This window comes from Chrysemys picta, chromosome 3 (genome assembly GCF_011386835.1).
Source record: "Chrysemys picta bellii isolate R12L10 chromosome 3, ASM1138683v2, whole genome shotgun sequence".
NCBI lineage: Eukaryota > Metazoa > Chordata > Testudines > Emydidae > Chrysemys > Chrysemys picta.
In genome coordinates this window covers 166,743,992-166,763,781 of record NC_088793.1, presented here as the reverse complement: position 1 = coordinate 166,763,781, position 19,790 = coordinate 166,743,992, and the positions used below count along the sequence as shown (strand labels likewise).

General features: G+C 38.4%; 2 protein-coding genes across 9 annotated transcripts in view; one reads left to right on the top strand and one right to left on the bottom strand.

The window, feature by feature from the left end:
* Positions 1-7,501, top strand: part of PPP2R5A (protein phosphatase 2 regulatory subunit B'alpha) — a 174,683-nt gene extending 167,182 nt beyond the window's left edge. For all 5 annotated transcript variants that reach the window (XM_065590650.1, XM_005306320.5, XM_065590651.1 and 2 more), the window contains 5 exons: positions 519-569; positions 1,748-1,867; positions 1,965-2,092; positions 5,515-5,616; positions 6,214-7,501. In XM_065590650.1, the coding sequence (XP_065446722.1) occupies positions 519-569; positions 1,748-1,867; positions 1,965-2,092; positions 5,515-5,616; positions 6,214-6,349 (537 nt within the window). In that variant the 3' untranslated portion in view covers positions 6,350-7,501. The remainder of the gene's footprint in view (positions 1-518; positions 570-1,747; positions 1,868-1,964; positions 2,093-5,514; positions 5,617-6,213) is intronic.
* The window catches only part of PACC1 (proton activated chloride channel 1), a 182,231-nt gene that overhangs the window by 7,491 nt on the left and 154,950 nt on the right, over positions 1-19,790 (bottom strand). For 2 of the 4 annotated variants that reach the window (XM_065590657.1, XM_065590658.1), the window contains 3 exons: positions 16,883-17,027; positions 11,366-11,470; positions 3,104-10,941 (listed from right to left, as the gene is read on the bottom strand). In XM_065590657.1, the coding sequence (XP_065446729.1) occupies positions 10,783-10,941; positions 11,366-11,470; positions 16,883-17,027 (409 nt within the window). In that variant the 3' untranslated portion in view covers positions 3,104-10,782. Of the gene's footprint in view, positions 1-3,103; positions 10,942-11,361; positions 11,471-16,882; positions 17,028-19,790 lie in introns of those variants that run through there. The other 2 variants (XR_010600218.1, XM_065590659.1) reach the window with 2 other exon arrangements.

The following is a 19,790-nucleotide window of genomic DNA, read 5'->3' as shown; positions in this document are numbered from 1 at the left end:
CAATAGAGTTATCTGAATATATTTTCTCTGCAGATAGTCATCCTTTTCCAGTTTGGGTCTTTTGGCATCTCAGATAATAGAAAGAAATCAAAGGTGTTTGGGGCTTGGATTCCTCTATCTAGCCTTATAAGAGTTGTTTGGATCTGAGACAGCGTGCACGGTCCAACAGTTGCAACTTTTTAAATGGTTCCAGGTCTGGAGTTGCTGGGGCAAGTGCCCCCCAAAGAATGGATCTTTAGAGGGAGATCTAGCTACATGCAGTAGTGGGGCTGTTTGGACGCTCAAGAAACTTTTTGAAGCAGTGTGAATTTGAGAGTAAAGTTGTTGAAGTATTCTGAACACAAGGCAAAACACATGTCAGATGATCCAAAATGTTTCAATCCCCTTTGAACTACAGTTTTGGATAAGTAGTATAAGATTCATATAGTCTAATATTTTAATGTTAATATTAAAAATCTAGTTGCATACATACTGGAAACTTATTCTGATTTAATTTTTTATTTTTATTCTTATAATAGGTTATCAGAGGATTGCTCAAATTTTGGCCAAAAACTTGCAGTCAGAAAGAGGTTGGTCTTGTTATGTTTTAATGAATTATTCTCTTGTAACTGATATAAAAAAGTGCTGCAGGCTCAGAAGTGTTTTACACCTGTTGTGCTGTTTGTGGGATCTTGCAGGATTCTTTTTGTGGTTCTCGATTTCATAGGGCACTGAAGTTCACTGTAGAAATTGTGCAAACTTACTACTTTATTTTAAATCTGACAGCACTACTAATAGTAAATGCTCGTATATATGTTCATCACTAAAGATTCCTAGGATAATGTATTATCATTGAGAGGAATGTTCTAGTTAAGTCCCCTGTTCTTTGGTAGAAATTAATATAATTTTTCGAAAGAAACATTAAAGCTTTTTTTTAAAAAGCATTTTAGCGGTTACAGTGAGTGCAGTCCATCTCCAGTGAGTGCTGACTATGAAAGTTTGACCTGGTCTTTGTCAGTGACTAAAGCATTAAATAAAACGTTCATTACTTTATTACAAAAAATGTTATACATTGTAATTTCATGTTTCGGTACAATATGTCTAATTCTTAAAATGTACTTTTTAAATGGTCTTGTGAAATCCATTTTTCTGATTGGCTCTGTCCCATGTCATTAAAAGTAAGTAGTTGGGAGCTTGGTGGCTTCATTCGTCAAAGAAACCTTCTAATTCTATATGAAAGCAGTGTCCTTTTAAGACTCTTTTATGTATCAGTTTTCTTCGATTTTCTGTGTTACTTACATACTGTTATACTCCTGGCATTTTAAAACTGAAATGAAGCATTTGTAAAAAGAATCCAGAATGGAGAAGAATGAGTCTCTGCAGCCAAAGCTGAAGAAATAAAATTTCTTCTGGTTTTCTTCAAAGCATTATTTAAAATCAAATGACTTTTTAAAAACTTTAAAAGCAACCATGAAGAGGAGGCAATAAAAGATGGTTGTTATATTCTGGTAACTGAAACCAACAAGTAAGCCTGCTTACAAAAATTAAGAAGAAAAATAGTAAATTGCAATAAGGAATCTTGCACGAGGTGATAATGTGCAACAGCAGTAATATACCATGTTTCTTGGAGCATACCTGTCAGTGTGTACCCTATTTTACTGATTATTCCGTTGGTATCCTCAGTCTAGCTACGTGATAGATTATATAAACTTTCTATATACCTTCTGAATGGCATGTATAAATATAAAAACTTTTCTTTATAAAACAGGTGATGTTTTTAGGTGAAATTGAAGAAATCTTAGATGTAATAGAACCAACCCAGTTCAAAAAAATAGAAGAACCTCTATTTAAGCAGATATCCAAGTGTGTGTCCAGTTCCCATTTTCAGGTATTAAATAGTATTTTCAATAGTGTTGCACATTTGACTTCTACATTAATTAGTACTATCCTGTTTTGTGGTTCTGATTCTGAAATGTGTATTTCAGGTTGCAGAAAGGGCTTTGTATTTCTGGAATAATGAGTACATTCTTAGTCTGATTGAGGAGAACATTAACAAAATTCTACCAATTATGTTTGGTAGTTTATACAAGATCTCCAAAGAACACTGGAATCCGTATGTATTGCTTATTCTGATGTTTTTTTAAAAGTATTATCAGAAATAAATTGTATTAGCCTACGTTCCTGTCTTAGACTGTGATCATGCAGACACTTATGCAGATGTTTAACTTGATACAGGTGAGTAATCCCATTGACTTCAAAATGTGATGAAGTGCTAAGAGAATGGTCTTTATATTAATAAGCATACTTGAAGGTAGAATGTCTAGAAGAATTTATGTTCTCCCAGTTACCACTTACCACAGATAGAAATGATTACTTAGCTGAAGTAAGAGGTTTTTCCAATTATTTGAATTAAGATATTGGATTTCTTTCACGTCTACATCTTTCATTGATTTGTACCCTTATGGTGAAAAGTTGGAATTTAATGAAAAAATGTCCAAGGAAATTGGATGGTGGTGTGAATGTTACACAGGTTTGACTTTGTGTATCATTTGTAACATGACATATAGTAACATATAGCACATTAGGAAACTTCTGATGCATCAAATGATCCAAGGAAAGGACCATGAGCTTCTTGCAACATCTACATCAATAAGTTTATTGTTGTCCAGGGTAATGAAGGAAAATTTTAAACTCTAAGCAAGTGGGGGGAGGGAATTTTTTGCATGTAAAATGATGCCCACCATCTGGTTATACAAAAGGATGTGAGAGAAGAGAAATGACTGTTGAATGCTGTCATTAATATATCACTCCTAAACGTTAAACAATGAGGCCTATTGTGTGAAGTTTCACTTAAAAAGTAAAATCACTATTGCACCTAAGTCTTAAGATACCAAAGTGTGTTTGGTTTTTTTTTGTTTTTTTTTTTTTCCAGTTAGTGAAACGTTTTGGAATGAAAGAATGAGAAGATTACATGTTAGATGATTTAGAAATAACAGATTTGGGGCTATTCAGTATTCTGCCATCTTTAAGTGATACCCTCCCCTCAGTGTTGACTAGTAAAACCTTATTTTAATCATAGCATAAGCAACTGACACCAAATAAACACAGGAAGCTGCTCAGAGGGTTGGTTGTGTATATCTTTATTCTGTTGGCCACTACAGAATTGTACAATTGTGGGAGAATGAGCTGAATTCTGTTCTGGCTTATGCTTAATCAACAGAACTGTTAAATGCAGAAACTTTATTGCTAGAGATGCAGGAGTTACAAAGAACTCACTTGAAAAGTTATAGCTGTAGTTTGATTTAATATGAAAAGCAGAATTATTAAATCTAAGCAATGGATTGAACCATTAATGCTTCAATGAGAATGTGTCTTCACCTACAAATATTCAAGCAGATAGTAAAAACTGGAGCTACCCAACATACTCTAGTTCTGTCTAGTATATCTAGTTCTAATAGTGTGTAAGTTGGAGGATCCATTTTACTGAAAACTGATAGATCTCTTTTCTAACACTGAGGTGAAATTAATTTTATAGAAGAAACTAATTTACTTTTGGGCTTCTGCATTGGTATGTCAAAGGTGCAAGTGAGCAGTGTAATAGGAGTTGACAAATGTATAAGATTAGTTCACCCACATAATACAAAGTCTGTGTGGCCAGACAACATGTTAAATCATCACAGATGCCCAGTATAAACTTTGAACCAGATTATATGGGCTATTGAGTCCCATATTTGAGTTTATGAAATGGATCTTTCCATGTTTATTAAGACTATATATCTAGCTGCAAGCACATCAGCTGTGAGACTGAATTATCAATGTTAGTCAGAAGACTAGTTCTGTGTCCTTTGTGTTTCTTGGGACCGCATCAAAATTCAGACCTGAAGTGAATCCCCCTTTTCATCAGTCACAGGAGAAGTCACTATTTTGCCTCAATTTTTCTCATGAGATAAGTTATTCCATAAACTAGATGTCAGATAATTAAAGTATACTTAGAGGGCTAATAAGTTCAGAAAGGTTTCTTTTATTGTTTCCATCCAGATAATAGAGATAAAATGGAAAAACTTTCCCTGATATGCCTGGATACAGATGTTTCAGAATTATATATTTCAAAATGATTTTTTCTCTAACAGAAAATAAGAGCTTACTCCGCTTTAATGTGATCTTGAAGGAGAAAGTTTATGCTGTGAGGAAACTTTTGTGGGGGATGCACTCAGTAAACATACTAAGTATTTCAATTGGATTTTAAAGTTTCTGCTGGTGCTGTGTTTGGGACATGTTTCCATTCTGGTACTTTGGGAGGGTCGGGCTAAGCAAGCAAAATATGGTGAATTTTGGCTTCCTATTTGTTTAGTATGATAAACTTGCCGTTTGCACTTCCTAACGGTGAATGATAACTTGACATAGTGTGATGAAAACAGAAAACCTGTCATACCTTTTTATTTTCTTTGACACTTATTTGTAAATATTTGAAATTATTGAACAGTATATACAGTGTCATAAGTGTATATGGCACTCTAAGCTCTTCAGGGCTGGGACTATTATTTGATTGTAGTTTAAATTGAGACGTAACTTGACAAGCGAAGATGAACGTTAGTGGAGAAAGTGAGAAGGGGGAGGGTAAGGGTTAAACAGCTAGATCACCCTGCTGCTTGAGTTAGTAATATATGCACCTTGAAGGTTTCATAAATTAAACTATATCCGATTCTACCCTGAAAATGTTCCAGTATTTCTTTTGAAGGATTATTAGTTAACTCTCAAGTGTAGTACCTACTTTAAACTTGCTGGAGGGGAATTAAGGGAGATGGGTCTTAATATATCTGAATAGCATCTTTCGCCCTGGTACTGGTAGAGGAGCATAATCCTGAAATGGATTATTGATAGACATACAAGAAAATAAATGAAAAGCCTAAACCCACATCTCTGAGCTCTGTTTTTACATTTTTACCTACAAAATCAGACATGAAGGCGGTGTCTTGTGCCATGATTATACATTAGAACAATTTTCTAACAGGGAGAGTGGCACAGATCACCCCAAAATAACTTCCCCTCTCCGTAAAGCATTTTCTGTAGTGTAATCAGCAGCTGTGTCAAACCCTTTCCCTTGCTTGAGGCTCATTAGTCTATAGTTTGAGGATTTTATTCATGCCACCTTTCTCTTTAGGGACATTAGTATTATTACCCATTTTACTTTTTAATGTAATCTATTCTATTAAAACACTGACAGTTACTTTAATCAGATTCCAGCCTTTCAGCCTTGGAGGATATTAACATTTAAAAAATCATTCACTGTGGCTGGTTTATGTGAAGCCTTCAAGCTTTAATGTTTTATAAACCAAGGCAATGAGCCAAATGTACTAAATGCATGTTCAATAAATCCTCATGTTCATGCATACAGGAGACTAGAGTAAACATCTGCATTTAAAACTTAGTTACAATACTGTCTAAATGCAGTAGGGCTGGAACAGAAAGAGGAAGTCAGATGCTAGTAAACAAATCTTATATCCAGTAATTTCCAGTGCCTTCCTTTTGTTTTAGAACCATTGTAGCACTGGTGTATAATGTGCTGAAAACATTGATGGAAATGAATGGCAAGCTATTTGATGAACTTACAAGCTCATACAAAGCAGAAAGACAAAGGTAATCATTTTCTTCGTTTGTGTTTCAGAAATGCATCACCTGGGGGGGGAGGAGAGAGTATGTACTGAATTTATTAATGTGAATAAAACTGCAGTATTTATAGTGAAATTAGTTGCTCATAGAAGACTTGCAGTTGACTGATATGGTTTGTCAAAGGATAGCATAATCTCTCAAAGACAGATGTCACATTCTGCCACTGAGAATCAATACGTTGAGCTTTGATATTTGGCATGGGGAAAATCCTGACTCCTTATAGGAGTAGAAAAATAGTTTAAAAAAAAAAAGGAGTTTATAATAGACACTCCCCAACTTACGCAAGCGTTCCTCGAATTTTGCATAAGTCAGAAACGTATCTCCGACCATTATGCAAAAAAAAAACAAAAAAAAACCCCAAAACAACTCCTCCTATTTCTAGCTTACGGAAGTTTTTCCGTAAGCTTGGATTTGCATACATCGGGTTTATGTAACTCGGGGAGCGTCTGTAAATAAGAATAGCATATGCTGTTTCATCAACTTGCACATTGTAATTATAAAGTAATTATAATGCACATTGCATGTAGAACCTAGACATGTCTAATCATTTTACTTTTTCTGTAGAGAAAAAAAGAAGGAATTGGAACGTGAAGAGTTGTGGAGAAAGTTAGAAGAGCTAAAGCTAAAGAAGACTCTGGTTGAAAAGCAAAACAGTACTCACAACGTGCTAAATGCACACAACAGTACAAGTGCCAAATAAAGAAACAATGACCTCTGCTTGATAGACATACTTTTGTACACATTTTTGAAATATGTAAAAATTGCAAAAGAGAAACTTCATCAGTATAGTAGAAATGGCCAACTTTTTTTCTGGCATAATGTAAATGGGAAAAAAAAATCTGACTTTACAAGAGTTGAATGATATATCATTACCACAGCATATTGTAAATTTGTTTAATCATTGATATGTCACTTCTGAAGTTTCACAGAAATGAATTTTATTCATAATATGAGTGAGAATTATGGGAGTGGTGAGAATTATGACTTGAATTTTCTTTTTGATTGTGTTGCACATAGGTGGTATAGTCTATGTACATTTTTCCTTTGTTTTATACATGCTTTTTACATTGCTGCAAACCTTGGTTGAGATTCTAGAAAAGGCTTCTAGTTCTGCTGTATTTTCTCAAATAAAACTAAGGTACATTACTTTTTACCTGTAACTTGATGGGATTCTCTGTGTGCCCCTTATTATTAGAGATCTCAAAGATACTGCTGTATAGAATTCCACTGAGTGAAGATGCCTATGCAGTGGGTTTAAATTTTTAATTATGAAAAGCACAAGTTAGAAATAAGATGAAGTATGAAAACACAAAATAAAACTCTAGTTTGAACAGATGACTGTATATCTTGTCTGACCTTCCACTTTGATGAATGCCTTGCTGTTCATGTGCCCCCTCCATGCTTCTCTCTGCTGGGTCTGTTTAAGTTTGTTTCTCATCCTGCAGCTGAGGATGGAGCTTCCCTTAGAGCCCATCAATGAAGCTCTTATGTCAACCCAAGGAATCTCTGTGGAACCCTCCTTCAGAGGCTGATTTGAGCTGTCTGCAGCACTTTCAGCTTCTGCTGGCCTGGGGAGTGAGACAAAATCTGGCATTCCAAACAAGGTTTCTCTATGGCAGTGCAGAGCACTAACCACAAATGCCTTGTTTTATTTAATGAAAATGCAGTGTGCTGCTTAAATATGGAAAAAGCTGACTATAGAAGTCGTTTGTTTTACTTAATCAAGTCTTGCTCACATCTTTTATCAGACGTACCATTCCAATCTCTTAAATTGCAGTTGTGTGAAAACTGTTTTGTAATAAAATCTTCACTGGGGGATTGAGCTGCATTCAATAAAGTCTTTATGTTTGTATTTAATGCTGTATATCACCTTCTTTTTGTGTCTCTCCATGATGACCAGAAGGCTTATGTTAAGTGAGTTGTGCAGAAATGTGTGCAATATTCAGCCTGAATGAAAAGCTTAAGGCCTTGTCTACACTGCCACTTTATAGCGCTGCAACTTTCTCGCTATGGGGTGTGAAAAAACACACCCTTGAGCGCTGCAATGTGCCAGTATAGACAATGCACCAGCGCTGGGAGCTACGCCCCTTGTGGGGGGAAGGGGGAGGTTAGCGCTGTGACGACTACACAAGCCATGTTAAAGCGCTGCCATAGCAGCGAAGATGTGCTTGTGGCTATCTAAACTCCATCTAAAAGCTGGGAGAGAGCCACCCCCATGAGAGGCGTAGCTCCCAGTGCTGGTGCACTGCCACTTTACAGCACTGAAACTTGGAGCACTCGGGGGTGGGGTTCACACTCTGAGCGAGACAGTTGCAGCGCTGTAAAGTGGCAGTGTAGACAAGGCCTTAGTCTCTTTAGCAATATGCACCACAACAAATCTTAAATCAAAATGGACAACATGTTTACAGAGCAAATGCTCTGTATTGATTCTTGCTTCAAAGAAAAGTAATGGCAGACTTGCAAAAATAGGGGACACAAATATGCTGTAAAAAGCAACAGAGGGTCCTGTGGCACCTTTGAGACTAACAGAAGTATTGGGAGCATAAGCTTTCGTGGGTAAGAACCTCACTTCTTCAGATGCAAATATGCTGTAGTTGCTCAGATGTGTCTTTGGAGGACAAACTGACCAAGCAACGTAAGTACATGTTTTCTTTTATAGAAAGTTTCTATTTAGAGCAAATATCATGCATAATTTCTCTTCGTTATGTATTGGAGAGCCTTTTAGTCATCTGAAGGGGGGGAATGGGATTGGCTTCAAGTATAAGATGTTACCTTTTTTTGATACATAAAAGTAAGGTTTGCATAAGTCCCTATTTTATGCTCCTACTACCTAAACAATGGCAATTTCATATCAGCATTGGTTCCTTTTTCATTGCAGCTGATTCTGCACTACTCAGTGTTTTGCAGCTAAATGTTACATTTGAGACCTCATAGAAGAAATTCTTGTCTGAGATACTCCAGAAACCACAATCAATCTAGCTAGTTAAAGCCATAAAAATAGGTTCAAACACTAACAAAAGATAGCTCATTTGGCAAACTAGGCTAAGGTAGAAGACATGCATCCCAAACAATTCAACAAATGAATGCTAACAGAGAGCTATACAATGTGTTAATAGAATTTGGAGGGAGGTCTTGAAATGAGCACCAGCGCACGGAGAGGCTCTACTTACCTGTGCATCTCCCATGCATTACAAAGGGCTTATTTTTAAATACAGAAATAAGGGTTTTTTTCCTCCAAAACTGGTTCCTTTTAAAGAAAAGACTACTCAAGTGTTTAGCTCTGTCTAGATGTCACCTGCAGGGATTCTTTTGTTGGTTCACTTCTATTTCACAAAAATAGAACTGCCTGAATATATAAATTTGCTGTAGTACAACTCCTGAGTAGAAAGAAAACTGGTTTCTATCCCTATGCAGTTGTTCCAAAAGAAATGGGGTGAAATCTTGACAAAACTGACTTCACTGGGGCCAGGATTTCCAGCTTAAATGCGTATACTAACCAGCTGGATCACTTGGTACTGATAATCAGAGCCCCGCATGGAAACAAAATTTGTTTCTGCATCCCATCTGCAAATTTGGTCCGTGGATATCTGCAGATTTGCAGGGCTCTATTGATGATCTCCTTCCTCCCTTCTAGTTAGAGGAAAAGTATTGTTACAATTGCAAATCTGTTCTTGCTGCTTAGAAGGTACCCCAGAACGGTTAGTCACAGGGAATTGGCTTGGTTTTGCCCATTTGGGTAAGACTCCGTTTGTTCTGCCTCCTGGAACATTAGAGTAATGGAATTGCATGGGGCACAAGTGGGAGCTGAATTCAGTCCTAAGTCTTAGCAAGAAAAGCTTTGTACCTTTTCAGCATTTGATCATTCTAAACAACCAGCATTTGATATTCTTCCTGACTCCGTATATTTTTGGAGTCAGATATAGGTTTTGGTTTTATGAAAATTTTTATATCCCCTCAAAAATGAATTCCAAAGGTAAGGACTCAGTATGGGTTCTAGGAGACAGAGAAATTGGGATTGGGTTTTATGGATAAAAATAAAGTATATCTATGAGGTCAGGTTAGACTTAAGCAGTATAAATTGTGATTTTTTTAAAGCTCTAGGTACAATAGAAAAAATTATACCTCTCAACGTAGAACTCTCAGTAAATGGACTTTAAGTATTATACTGTCCTAGGCCATTATAGGCTCTATTTCCTTTTTTCATTCCTAAATCATCATTCCCAGCAATTAGGTTCCGTGTAATTGAGTTTCAGAAACTCATCAGCTTGAGTTCTACAAACCTTTTGTGTTGTCCTCAACCTTCCTTGGGACAGAACTCCACAGCCTTGCTTGTGTGTTAGCTACTAGAATGGTCAAATTCTGCTCTACTTCAACAGAAGTTGTACATAAGTATTTGTGAATCTGGTTTATGGAAGAATCATTCTACTGATGAAGTATTAAGGCAAGAGGCTTTGTTTAAGAAGAAGTAACTGGCAGTGATCCATGACATATTCCACAGGGCTTACACATAACTTGCTTTTAAAGTAGCTTTAATACACAGTCAGTGCATCTTAACCAAATGGGAAATGTTTGATAAAAAGCCGAGGTATTCTATGTTCTATGTAATAGGTTGGAGATTTAGGAAATTAAACCTTTTGACCCATTTTTACATTGATCTTGTAAGTGCTTTGCTCCTTTCTGGTCACAGATAATAACTATGCCTGGGAAGATCAGACTGAGGATGACAAGTCACTTTACTGATTCGGGGCACTCTTACGGTAGCAGGGGCAGTCCATTTAGCTCATGGAGAAAAGCTTAAACTTCTGTCTAGACCCAAACTAAATACAAACATGTCTGTATTCTGTTCTAAGCTGACCTTTTGAATGTTACTTTATGAATTCCATTCCACCCCCAATAAATTGACACAAGCTTGGTAAAGAAGTTCATAACTTACATTTTTAAAAAGACATGTTTAGTAGGCTTGTTCTTCAGAGTTAGCCTCTTAAGGTTCGTGTCAGTTCATTTATGCTGTCACTTCAGCAAAGGTAAGTAGTTCTCCTTAAACACACAACTCTGGTTAGTTTATGTAACTGCTGCATTGTTGGTTGAAATTTTATCCAGTGTACTAAAAATGTTCTAAAGGTGGTTTAGTCCTCAGCTTATGTGGTTCATTGCTTGACTTCTCTTCAGGTGCCTCTTGCGGATTTTGATCATCCACTTAACACTTAGTTTGGCAAAGTCTGCTGCTTTAAACAGAGCCAAGAAAATACCACAGAGTAGAGCAATCATGTTCCAAGGATTGGCAGTGACAATCTGCAAAGGAGTTGAGACAAAATCATAGTTTCTCTTACACTCAACTTACGGTACAGCTGTTCAATATGTTATTAAATTCCATTTCAAATTGTAATTGTTTTGCCTTATACATTTTATACAGTATTAGCTCCTAGTCTCCAAAAGCATCTTCCTGATGTGGTGTTTTATCCTCTAGCCAGGAAGAAAACATTGAGCGCTGGAGAGAGAGAGTCTCAAACGGAAGTTCAGTTTGTCTTAAGCTGTGTGCATGCACAGCCATAGGAGGACGTACTGGGATTACAAAGTCAAAGAGAGGCAGAAGATGGGCTTGAGAACTCCTAAGTGACATCAGCCTTCCTCCAACTCTTCTGAGCACTGTATGCTGAATCTCTTAGTTTTAAATTAAGTCATGCAAGAGGCTGAGGAGTGACTAAAGTGTACTTACATCTTGAACTTTTTGTATAAAAGGATCTTTCCATTCAAATACCACAAAAAACAATTGGTCACTTGCCGGCTTATGCCTCTGGTCAATGTAGTTAACCACACTAGTCTGGCGGGGGGGAAAAAAAAGATAGTTAACGTTCTCTTTCATCAAAAGTCCAACTTGCTATTATAGTGAATGAGGGAAGAGTTACCAGACAAGGTTGATTTTAAAATGGGGCTTTTAAATGACTTGAAGCAAGTAGTGGTCTGGTTTAACTGTTAGGTATTATATGAGTAGAAAGGTAAGTTCCTATAGCTGTTTCAATTTTAACCTAATCTACCTCCCCTTTTCTACTTACCTTAAAAAAAATGTGGCTATTTAATCTTTGAGTGTCCAGGTACCCCAATAAGAAAGGCTAAGTTTGTTCCAAAACAGATAAGAAACACTATCATTAAACGCAACCCTACTTTACCCTTAGTCATTTTCAAAGCTAAAGGCAAACCAGACTTATCTGCATGTCCTGATTCCCCCAAAATGTGTGCAATTTTGGTTTAACTGAAGGACTAGATCTATATTGGTACTTTGAAAATTGGGATGTAAATTTACTATGAATAAATATTGAGGTAGATTTATCTTGAATCTCACCTACAGAATTGACTACAAAATTGTAGGGGGAAGAGCCATGCTTAGTGAAGTGCCCAATGCCAAGCCAAAAAAGCTCAATTAGAATTTCATCACTTCCCAGTGGGGGCCCCCAACAGCTAATGTGGATAAGGTGACCTTCTTTTCCTGAACCAAGTAGTGACTGATGGCAACAGGTCTGTTGCAACCCGCAAGCTTCTGTTGACATAACATGTAGAATATGCAATACCGAACCACAGAATAGCTGTTCTGGCCTGCTGAAAGAGAGGTGGTTTGCGGGAACCTGAATTTCGATGAAGATGATGGGACATTGATGTTTAGAAAACTCCTTGAAGCTTACGCAATTTATGCCACCCTCCCTGCAACTAGGGGCAATAACAATGTAATTTGCACTTATTTTGTGAGCTGAGCTTAGCAGATGGAAAAACAAAAAACTTGAGAGCTAACAGAGCTAAATATCAGAGTTGTACATTGTGTCTGAAGTAGCAAATAGAAAGCACTTGTCAAGACTTTAGCCTCAGCTGGAGGCTTGGAGATGGGACATGTGCATAAAATACCTACTAATTCATGACAGACAGGTTTGTACATAGACTCATAGACTTTAAGGTCAGAAGGGACCATTATCATCTAGTCTGACCTCCTGCACAATGCAGGCCACAGAATCTCACCTACCGACTCCTGTATCAAACCCCTAACCTATGTCTGAACTACTGAAGTCCTCAAATTGTGGTTTAAAGACTTCAAGGTGCAGAGAATCCTCCTGCAAGTGACCCGGGGCCCACGCTGCAGAGGAAGGCGAAAAACCCCCAGGGCCTCTGCCAATCTGCCCTGGAGGAAAATTCCTTCCCGACATCATATATATTATTAGGATTAATTTTTTTTTTACGGTCAATACAGTAGCATGTATTAGAAATTTGAAAACTATACTAGAGCCAAATTCAGGTGATTGAATTTTAATCATGAAAAATTCCTAAGCTACTCCCAGCAAGGTATTTAATAAAACAGCCTATGTATTTTAATTTTTTCTTCAGAAATACATCAAGGATGTGACAAATAAGCATAGTCTGTGCCTTACTAAAAACTACACAGTGTATAATCTGGGCTTACAGGTTATAAAAGGTAGGTGTTTAACCACAGAAAAGTTTACCATACATTTTTGCTACAGGCTAGAGAAAACTACTCATTCCAGTCCACTACAATCTCCTGTCCAATTACAGAAGCGTACTTCCAACTCAGCTACTGTCATTCAAGAAATTTGTATGACAGGAAAGGAGCAGTACAGTAGAAATCTAAGTCAAGGATATGGAAGAAAGGAAAAAGAGAGAAGATGGGACTAGTTCCAAAAACTAACTAACTGTGTGATTTGCCCTATTATCTGGCTCAATTGGCCTGGCATGACTCCCTGAAAGGCTAAATGTACTACTCTGTCCAATCCAACCAATAAGGATAAAGTCAGAAAGCAGGTGATTTTTCTTTTACCATCAAACTAGGGCAAGGGTAGTTATGGCTTAGCTATTTAACTTATGCACATTCCAACATCTTTATAAACAAGGTTTTGAAACATTTCAAAGCACGTGCTTGTGAGCTTAAAAATCTTACTACTCTGTATTTGTATGAATAGTAGTGGCTAGAGTTCTGCTACCACAGGTGGTCAGAAACTACATGACATCTTGGAACTAGAGGGATTCTTACTCTCACAGACCCACAGGTTTTTTATTGGAGAGTTCATTGCCAATTGGTGCACTTCATAAGCTCAAGTGTCTCAAGGGATGACTTCCAAAAATAAAACGTGTAAGTGCTAACACTATGCAGCTGAGACATCTCTATATATCCTTCACCATGTCTGACTACACTACTGCCACCCCATGTTTGGATCAGATCAACTGATGGATTGAGAACATCTGGTTGAACCTGAGCAAGATGGAGGCTAAGCTACTGGGCAGAGGAAAGTTCTTGGAGGAGTTTGCAGCTTCCTTTGGTTGAAGGTACATGCCCACAATTAGTCCATTTAGTCGGTAGTTTCAGAGTGCTCTTGGGTTCCTTGCTGATGCTCACAGAGCAGCATCCACAAGTAATGTTTTATACCCTCTGCAGCCGGTCAAGAGACTCCACCCCATCATGGCAGCTGACCTAGCCTTAGCTATACACTCCTTCGTGGACTACCTCTCATCTGGACTACAGCAATGCAATATACTTGGGCATGAAGACATCTGCCCATCTCACAACATGGCTACCATGAGCACATCAGACCTGCCCTTTGTTCCTTACGCTACCTTCCCATATAATACTGACTCAAGGACTCAGTCTGTGGCCTGGCCCGAGGATATCTAAAAGTTTGTCTTAAAGCTCCACCATGCTGAGTGTGGTCAACAACTCCGCTGCTCAGGCACAATGACATTTTTGAACACAAGGGTAAATCTTGCCTATGCAAGAGACACAAACTTTCTCAGAGGCTGGTCTGAAACTGGAATTAACTCCCCCATCACAAATCTCACTTCCAAGCACTCTCCTTGCCTTCTTTAACACCAGAGCAGCATGTATATAAAAATAACATTACCAAACTGAAATGCTACATTCTGTACTGCGTGGGCAGTACAAGTCACAGGAGATAGAAGTTAATCACATCTCAATGCATTATTAGACACTCATACTACAGTAATGAGGGTGGTATAAGAAGCTATATAGAAGAATATATAATTGTAATGGCAGCCCTCAGAATAGTGGCATAAATCTCATTTAGATGACATTTTAATAAAAAGCTCACTCCAGGAATCAGTGGAAACCGCCTCAAGGGTTTGCTATCCCTCCGAGGAACATGGGTTCAAACAGGAAAAGAATGCTTTGATCCCAGCTCAGAGGATGGTCATTAAAGGTCAAAAATTGACTCCACCTCCAAAAGGCGTTCTTGTTCTCTTGCAGAAATTCAAGATGCTGCAAGACCAGATTCTGGAGATTTACCAGGCAAAAAGAGCTTCATGGCAGATCTTGATTTAAATCAAACCACCCTGAGTCAGGCACTATTGTTAGTAAGGGCACCAACGTATCCAGAATCACTCTCAATCAAGGACAAATACCATTACTGAATGAATAGATCACACTTGATTTATTTAATACCAGGATTTCTCTAGAATCTCAATATAAATTGTAGCAAGGTCTAATTTGCACCCATCTAAACTGTTTTAAATCTCAATAAGGAGAGGAAAAGTCTTGTTTCTCATTACCTCATAGCCAGATTCTTAAGAAAAATAAACTTAACTCATCCTCCAATATACGGATCTCTCTCTTGGAAGCTCAGTTTAGTCATCAACACTCACGCCATCTATCCCTATGAACCCCTGATTTGCTTCTATGTATTTCATTGCTTTCTAAAATGACTTTTCTGGTTAACTCTGAGTTTTATCCCCTGTTTACAGGGCTATTGCTCAACTTTTTTGTTTTTGTTTTTTAAACTGTTACTATATTCTGACTGTATCATTTCAGAATTCCTCTCCCCTCGGAATACCCTATGGGGCACCTCCTGACATCACTGCTTTGCAATTGCCCCCATGCTGCTTCTGCACTTAGGGAACTATGGGTGAGAACTGGAAGACATGCCCTTCAAAGGGCAAAACAGCATGTTATAATGAGCATTTCTCTTTCCAACTGTGCGACAGGTTAACAAACACATGCTTTTCTAAAAACAGATGGCTATATTCTGCTGCTCTTAGCAAAGAAATGTTTCACCTGCTAGTCACAGCTGCCCTTCTCCAAATCAATTGTTTCATACAAGGCAGTTACAGTTCTATTGATTTTGCAGATGCCTCCTTCCAAACAACACGGGGAGTGAGACAAGTTAGGGCTTGTCTACATTTAAAACGTTACAGCAGCACAGCCAGCGCTGCAGCGCTGGAACTACCTACACAGACATCGGCGTAGGTAATCCACCTCCCCAAGAGGCGGTAATTACATCAGCAGAACAATCCTCCATGGACCTAGCGCTGCCTCCAGGGGACTTAGGTCAGTTTAACAAGTGTGAGTTTTTCACATCCCTGAGGGATGTAGTTAAACCAACCTAATTATCTAGTGTAGACCATCTCTTTATTATTACTCTGCTCTTTCAGTGTCGTCGTGCTGCGAGAAATTCAGGGTAAAACCATTCCATAGGTAGAGATGAAAATAACTACATAGGTAGTCATCTTCCACCACTGAACTGGTGTTCACTTCCATGTTTTCTGAAGTGCACTATCTATTCTACTTCTAAATGACCCAAGCTTCCTTAATTTCCTTCATCTATTCTACAGTTTATTTGATGATCTTTTTAAGAACTGGTTCTTAAATTTCAGCCTCAATTTTCCTTTTCCATTACACTGACTTCCATCCCTAGGACAAATCTAGACAATTCCTCTCACTCTTGAAACTATTTGTAGGTGCTCGTTGTAGCTTAGGCTCCTTTTGAAAGTCCCAGCCTTAAACTAATGTTTATTAATATTTTCTAACAAGTCAATCGCTCCAGCTCCTTACTCTGATATTCTAGGTCTAGTCTCACCAGTGTAACATAAACAAGGACAATCAGCTTCCTGGCTTCTCTGTCCAGTCAAGTTTTTCCAGGCTACAACAATAAAGCCATAAGGGCAATATAAACCCTGTGCTGTGTTATGCTTTTATGAAATGTGGGAAAGCAACTTTGAAACTGCTTGCTGGAGAGCTGGAATAAGAGCAATGAAACATGAAAGTCAGTCATATCGGTCACTATGCATCACAGCAAGCTTCTTCAAAGCCATGCTGCCTTTTGCTTTGAGGAGCAGCTCTATTAGACAAGGTTACTATTGCTGCACCGTATGTATTGAATGATTCTCGCAGCATGACAATCAGCTAAGGTCTGCCACATTCAGAAAACCCTTACAGAAGACTACGTACCTCCTGTTTGAACTCCACAGTCTCACGCCCATCTTCTTCTTTGGTTTTCACCAAGGACATTTTGACCCAGGTTCGAAAACCACCAGAGAACTTCCAGCTGGAGTATGAGCTTTCGCAGTCTTTCATGAATTCTGTTTTATCTGGACTGGGGGGCAAGGAATAGTGTTACTTCTCTGAACTAATTTGGACCAATGTTTTACTACTTCAGGATGCTCAAATTGCAAAAATTGAAGGTCTTTTAAAATGCGTTGGAGTTACTTTTAACTGGGATTTGCTTGTTTGGACTCCAGATACAGAGCTCCTAAAACATAACTTGTGTTAGGATTTTCATTTTTTTATCTGTATTACACACCTGTTTTGATCCAATCTGCAATGTATTTTCCCCTCACAACACTCCTGTGAGGTAGGGAAGTGCTATTATCCCCAATTTACAGACTGGGAACTGAGGCACAGAAGAAATTCTGGGTGAAGCTAGAACTTGAAGCCAGGTCCCCCAAGTCCCAGCTATGGCCCTAACCAGTAGGCCAGCCTTCCTCTCTGAATGACATTGCTTGTCAATCCTTCTTGGTAAAATACCTCCAGGACGCTCAACAATCAAGCCTCCACTCAATTATTAACCTATATTACAGCAGCCCCTAGAAACCTCACTCAGAACCAGAGTCCCCCTTCTCAGGCTAGGTTCTGTATATGCTGAGAGGTTCCTCGCATATGCTTGCAGTGCATTCTGTGTACTCGATAAGAATGTGTTTTATGTCTGTACATTGTTGTCTTTAACTTCTCATTTCCTTGCTTTTAAGTTCTTGGATTTTCTGGTGATGTGATAGGATAAGTATGGTGTTGTCACTTAGTTACCTTAACTTGTGAAACTCACATTCTGTTTGTTCCTGGAATATATACTGAAGGCCTGATTTTAAAATGAAACTCCCATTTTGCAATAATAGCAGTTGTTTTCATAACCTGTTTGTTCCCAAATGAAGGCATTACCGCCTAACTGCAGTGACTCGTAGTAGCAAAATAGATTACCTTTTAGTACTATGGGCTTGACTTTTTTTAAACTGCTGGTACCTGTTTGACAGTGAATGGAAAGGCGGCCTAATTCTTCTGCGTAGAGCACCTGTTTTCCACCCAACCTCTGGTCAAAAAAGGTAAAGAGCTCAAGAAATTAACCTCTCATCAGTTGGTCCAAAGATAAATCTCTCTTTGGGGGGCTCCATACGCCTGTGCTTCTAGCCCCCTTTTGTTTCACGCCAATCCCTGAAGCCATTTTTAATACATTTTCATGAGAAATGAGCAGCTGAACCCCACTAATGTTATGATTTGTTAAGGCACAGGCTGGTCATTTTTACTAACCAGGGGCAGCTGATTTTTAAAGAGCATGGTATAAGGTAACCCAATCATTCAAGAGGGTTGGGGCTCAGCCACACCTGTGTCAGATTTAGCTCACCTCTTGGGGTGAAAAGAATGTGCACCTGGGTCACATGATGGGAACCATGTGACTAACAACCAGATCTGCTGGGAGATATTAGGGACGTCTATGATCATTCAGAGGAGAGACAAAGGAGCAGGACCTCTGTGAGTGAACTACTACCAGCAGAGAGAGCAGAACAAATTCTGAAAGAGAAAGTGGTCAAGGACATAGAGGTAAATGGTAATTGGGATAAAATACAACATGGTGTTACAAAAGGTAGATCGTGCCAGACCAATCTGATCTCTTTGAGAAGATAACTGATTCTTTTAGACAAAGGAAATGCAGTAGATTTAATCTACCTAGATTTCAGTAAGGCATTTGATACAGTTCCACATGGGAAATTATTAGTTATGTTGGAGAAGATGGGGATATATGAGAATTGAAACGTGGATAAAGAACTGGTTAAGTGGGAGACTACAATGGGTCATAAGGAAAGGTGAACTGTTGGGCTGGAGGGAGGTTACTAGTGGAGTTACGCAGTAATCGAACTTGGTACCAGACTTATTTAACATTTTTATTAATGATCTTGGCACAAGGTGGGTGTGTGCTAATAAAATTTGCAGAGGATACAAAGTTGGGAGGTATAGTCAATACGGAGGAGGACCAGAATATCATACAAGAAAATCTGGATGACCATAGAAATTGGATGAAATTTAATAGTGCAAAGTGCAAGATCATGAACTTAAGGACTAATAACAAGAATTTTTGCTATAAATTGGGGAATTAGCAGTTGGAAGTGACAGGAGGAGAAAGACCTGAGTATACTGGTTGATCTCAGGATGACTATCAGCTGCCAATGTGATGCAGTGGTGAAAAAGGCTAATGCAGTCCTAGCATGCTTCTGGCAAGGTATTTCCAGCAGAGACAGGGACGTGTTAGTACCATTATACAAAGCACTGGTGAGACCTCATCTGGAATATTGTGTGCAATTCTGGTCTCTCATGTTTAAGAAATATGAATTCCAATGAGAACAGGTGCAGAGAAGGGCTACTAGGATGATCTGAGGAATGGAAAACCTACCTTCTGAGAGACGATTCAAAGAGTTTGGCTAGTTTAGCCTAACCAAAAGAAGTCTATGGGGAGATATGATTGCTCTCTATAGATCTATCAGAGGGATAAATACCAGGGAAGGAGAGGAGTTATTTAAGTTAAGCGCCAATGTGTACACAGGAACAAATGAATATAAACTAGATCATAGAATATCAGGGTTGGAAGGGACCTCAGGAGGTCATCTAAGTCCAACCTCCTGCTCAAAGCAGGACCAATCCCCAGACAGATTTTTGCCCCAGATCCCTAAATGGCCCCTCAAGGATTGAACTCACAACACTGGGTTTAGCAGGCCAATGCTCAAACCACTGAGCTATCCCTCCTGGCTATCAACAAGTTGAGGCTTGAAATTAGACAACAGTTTCTAACTATCAGAGGAGTGAAGTTCTGGAA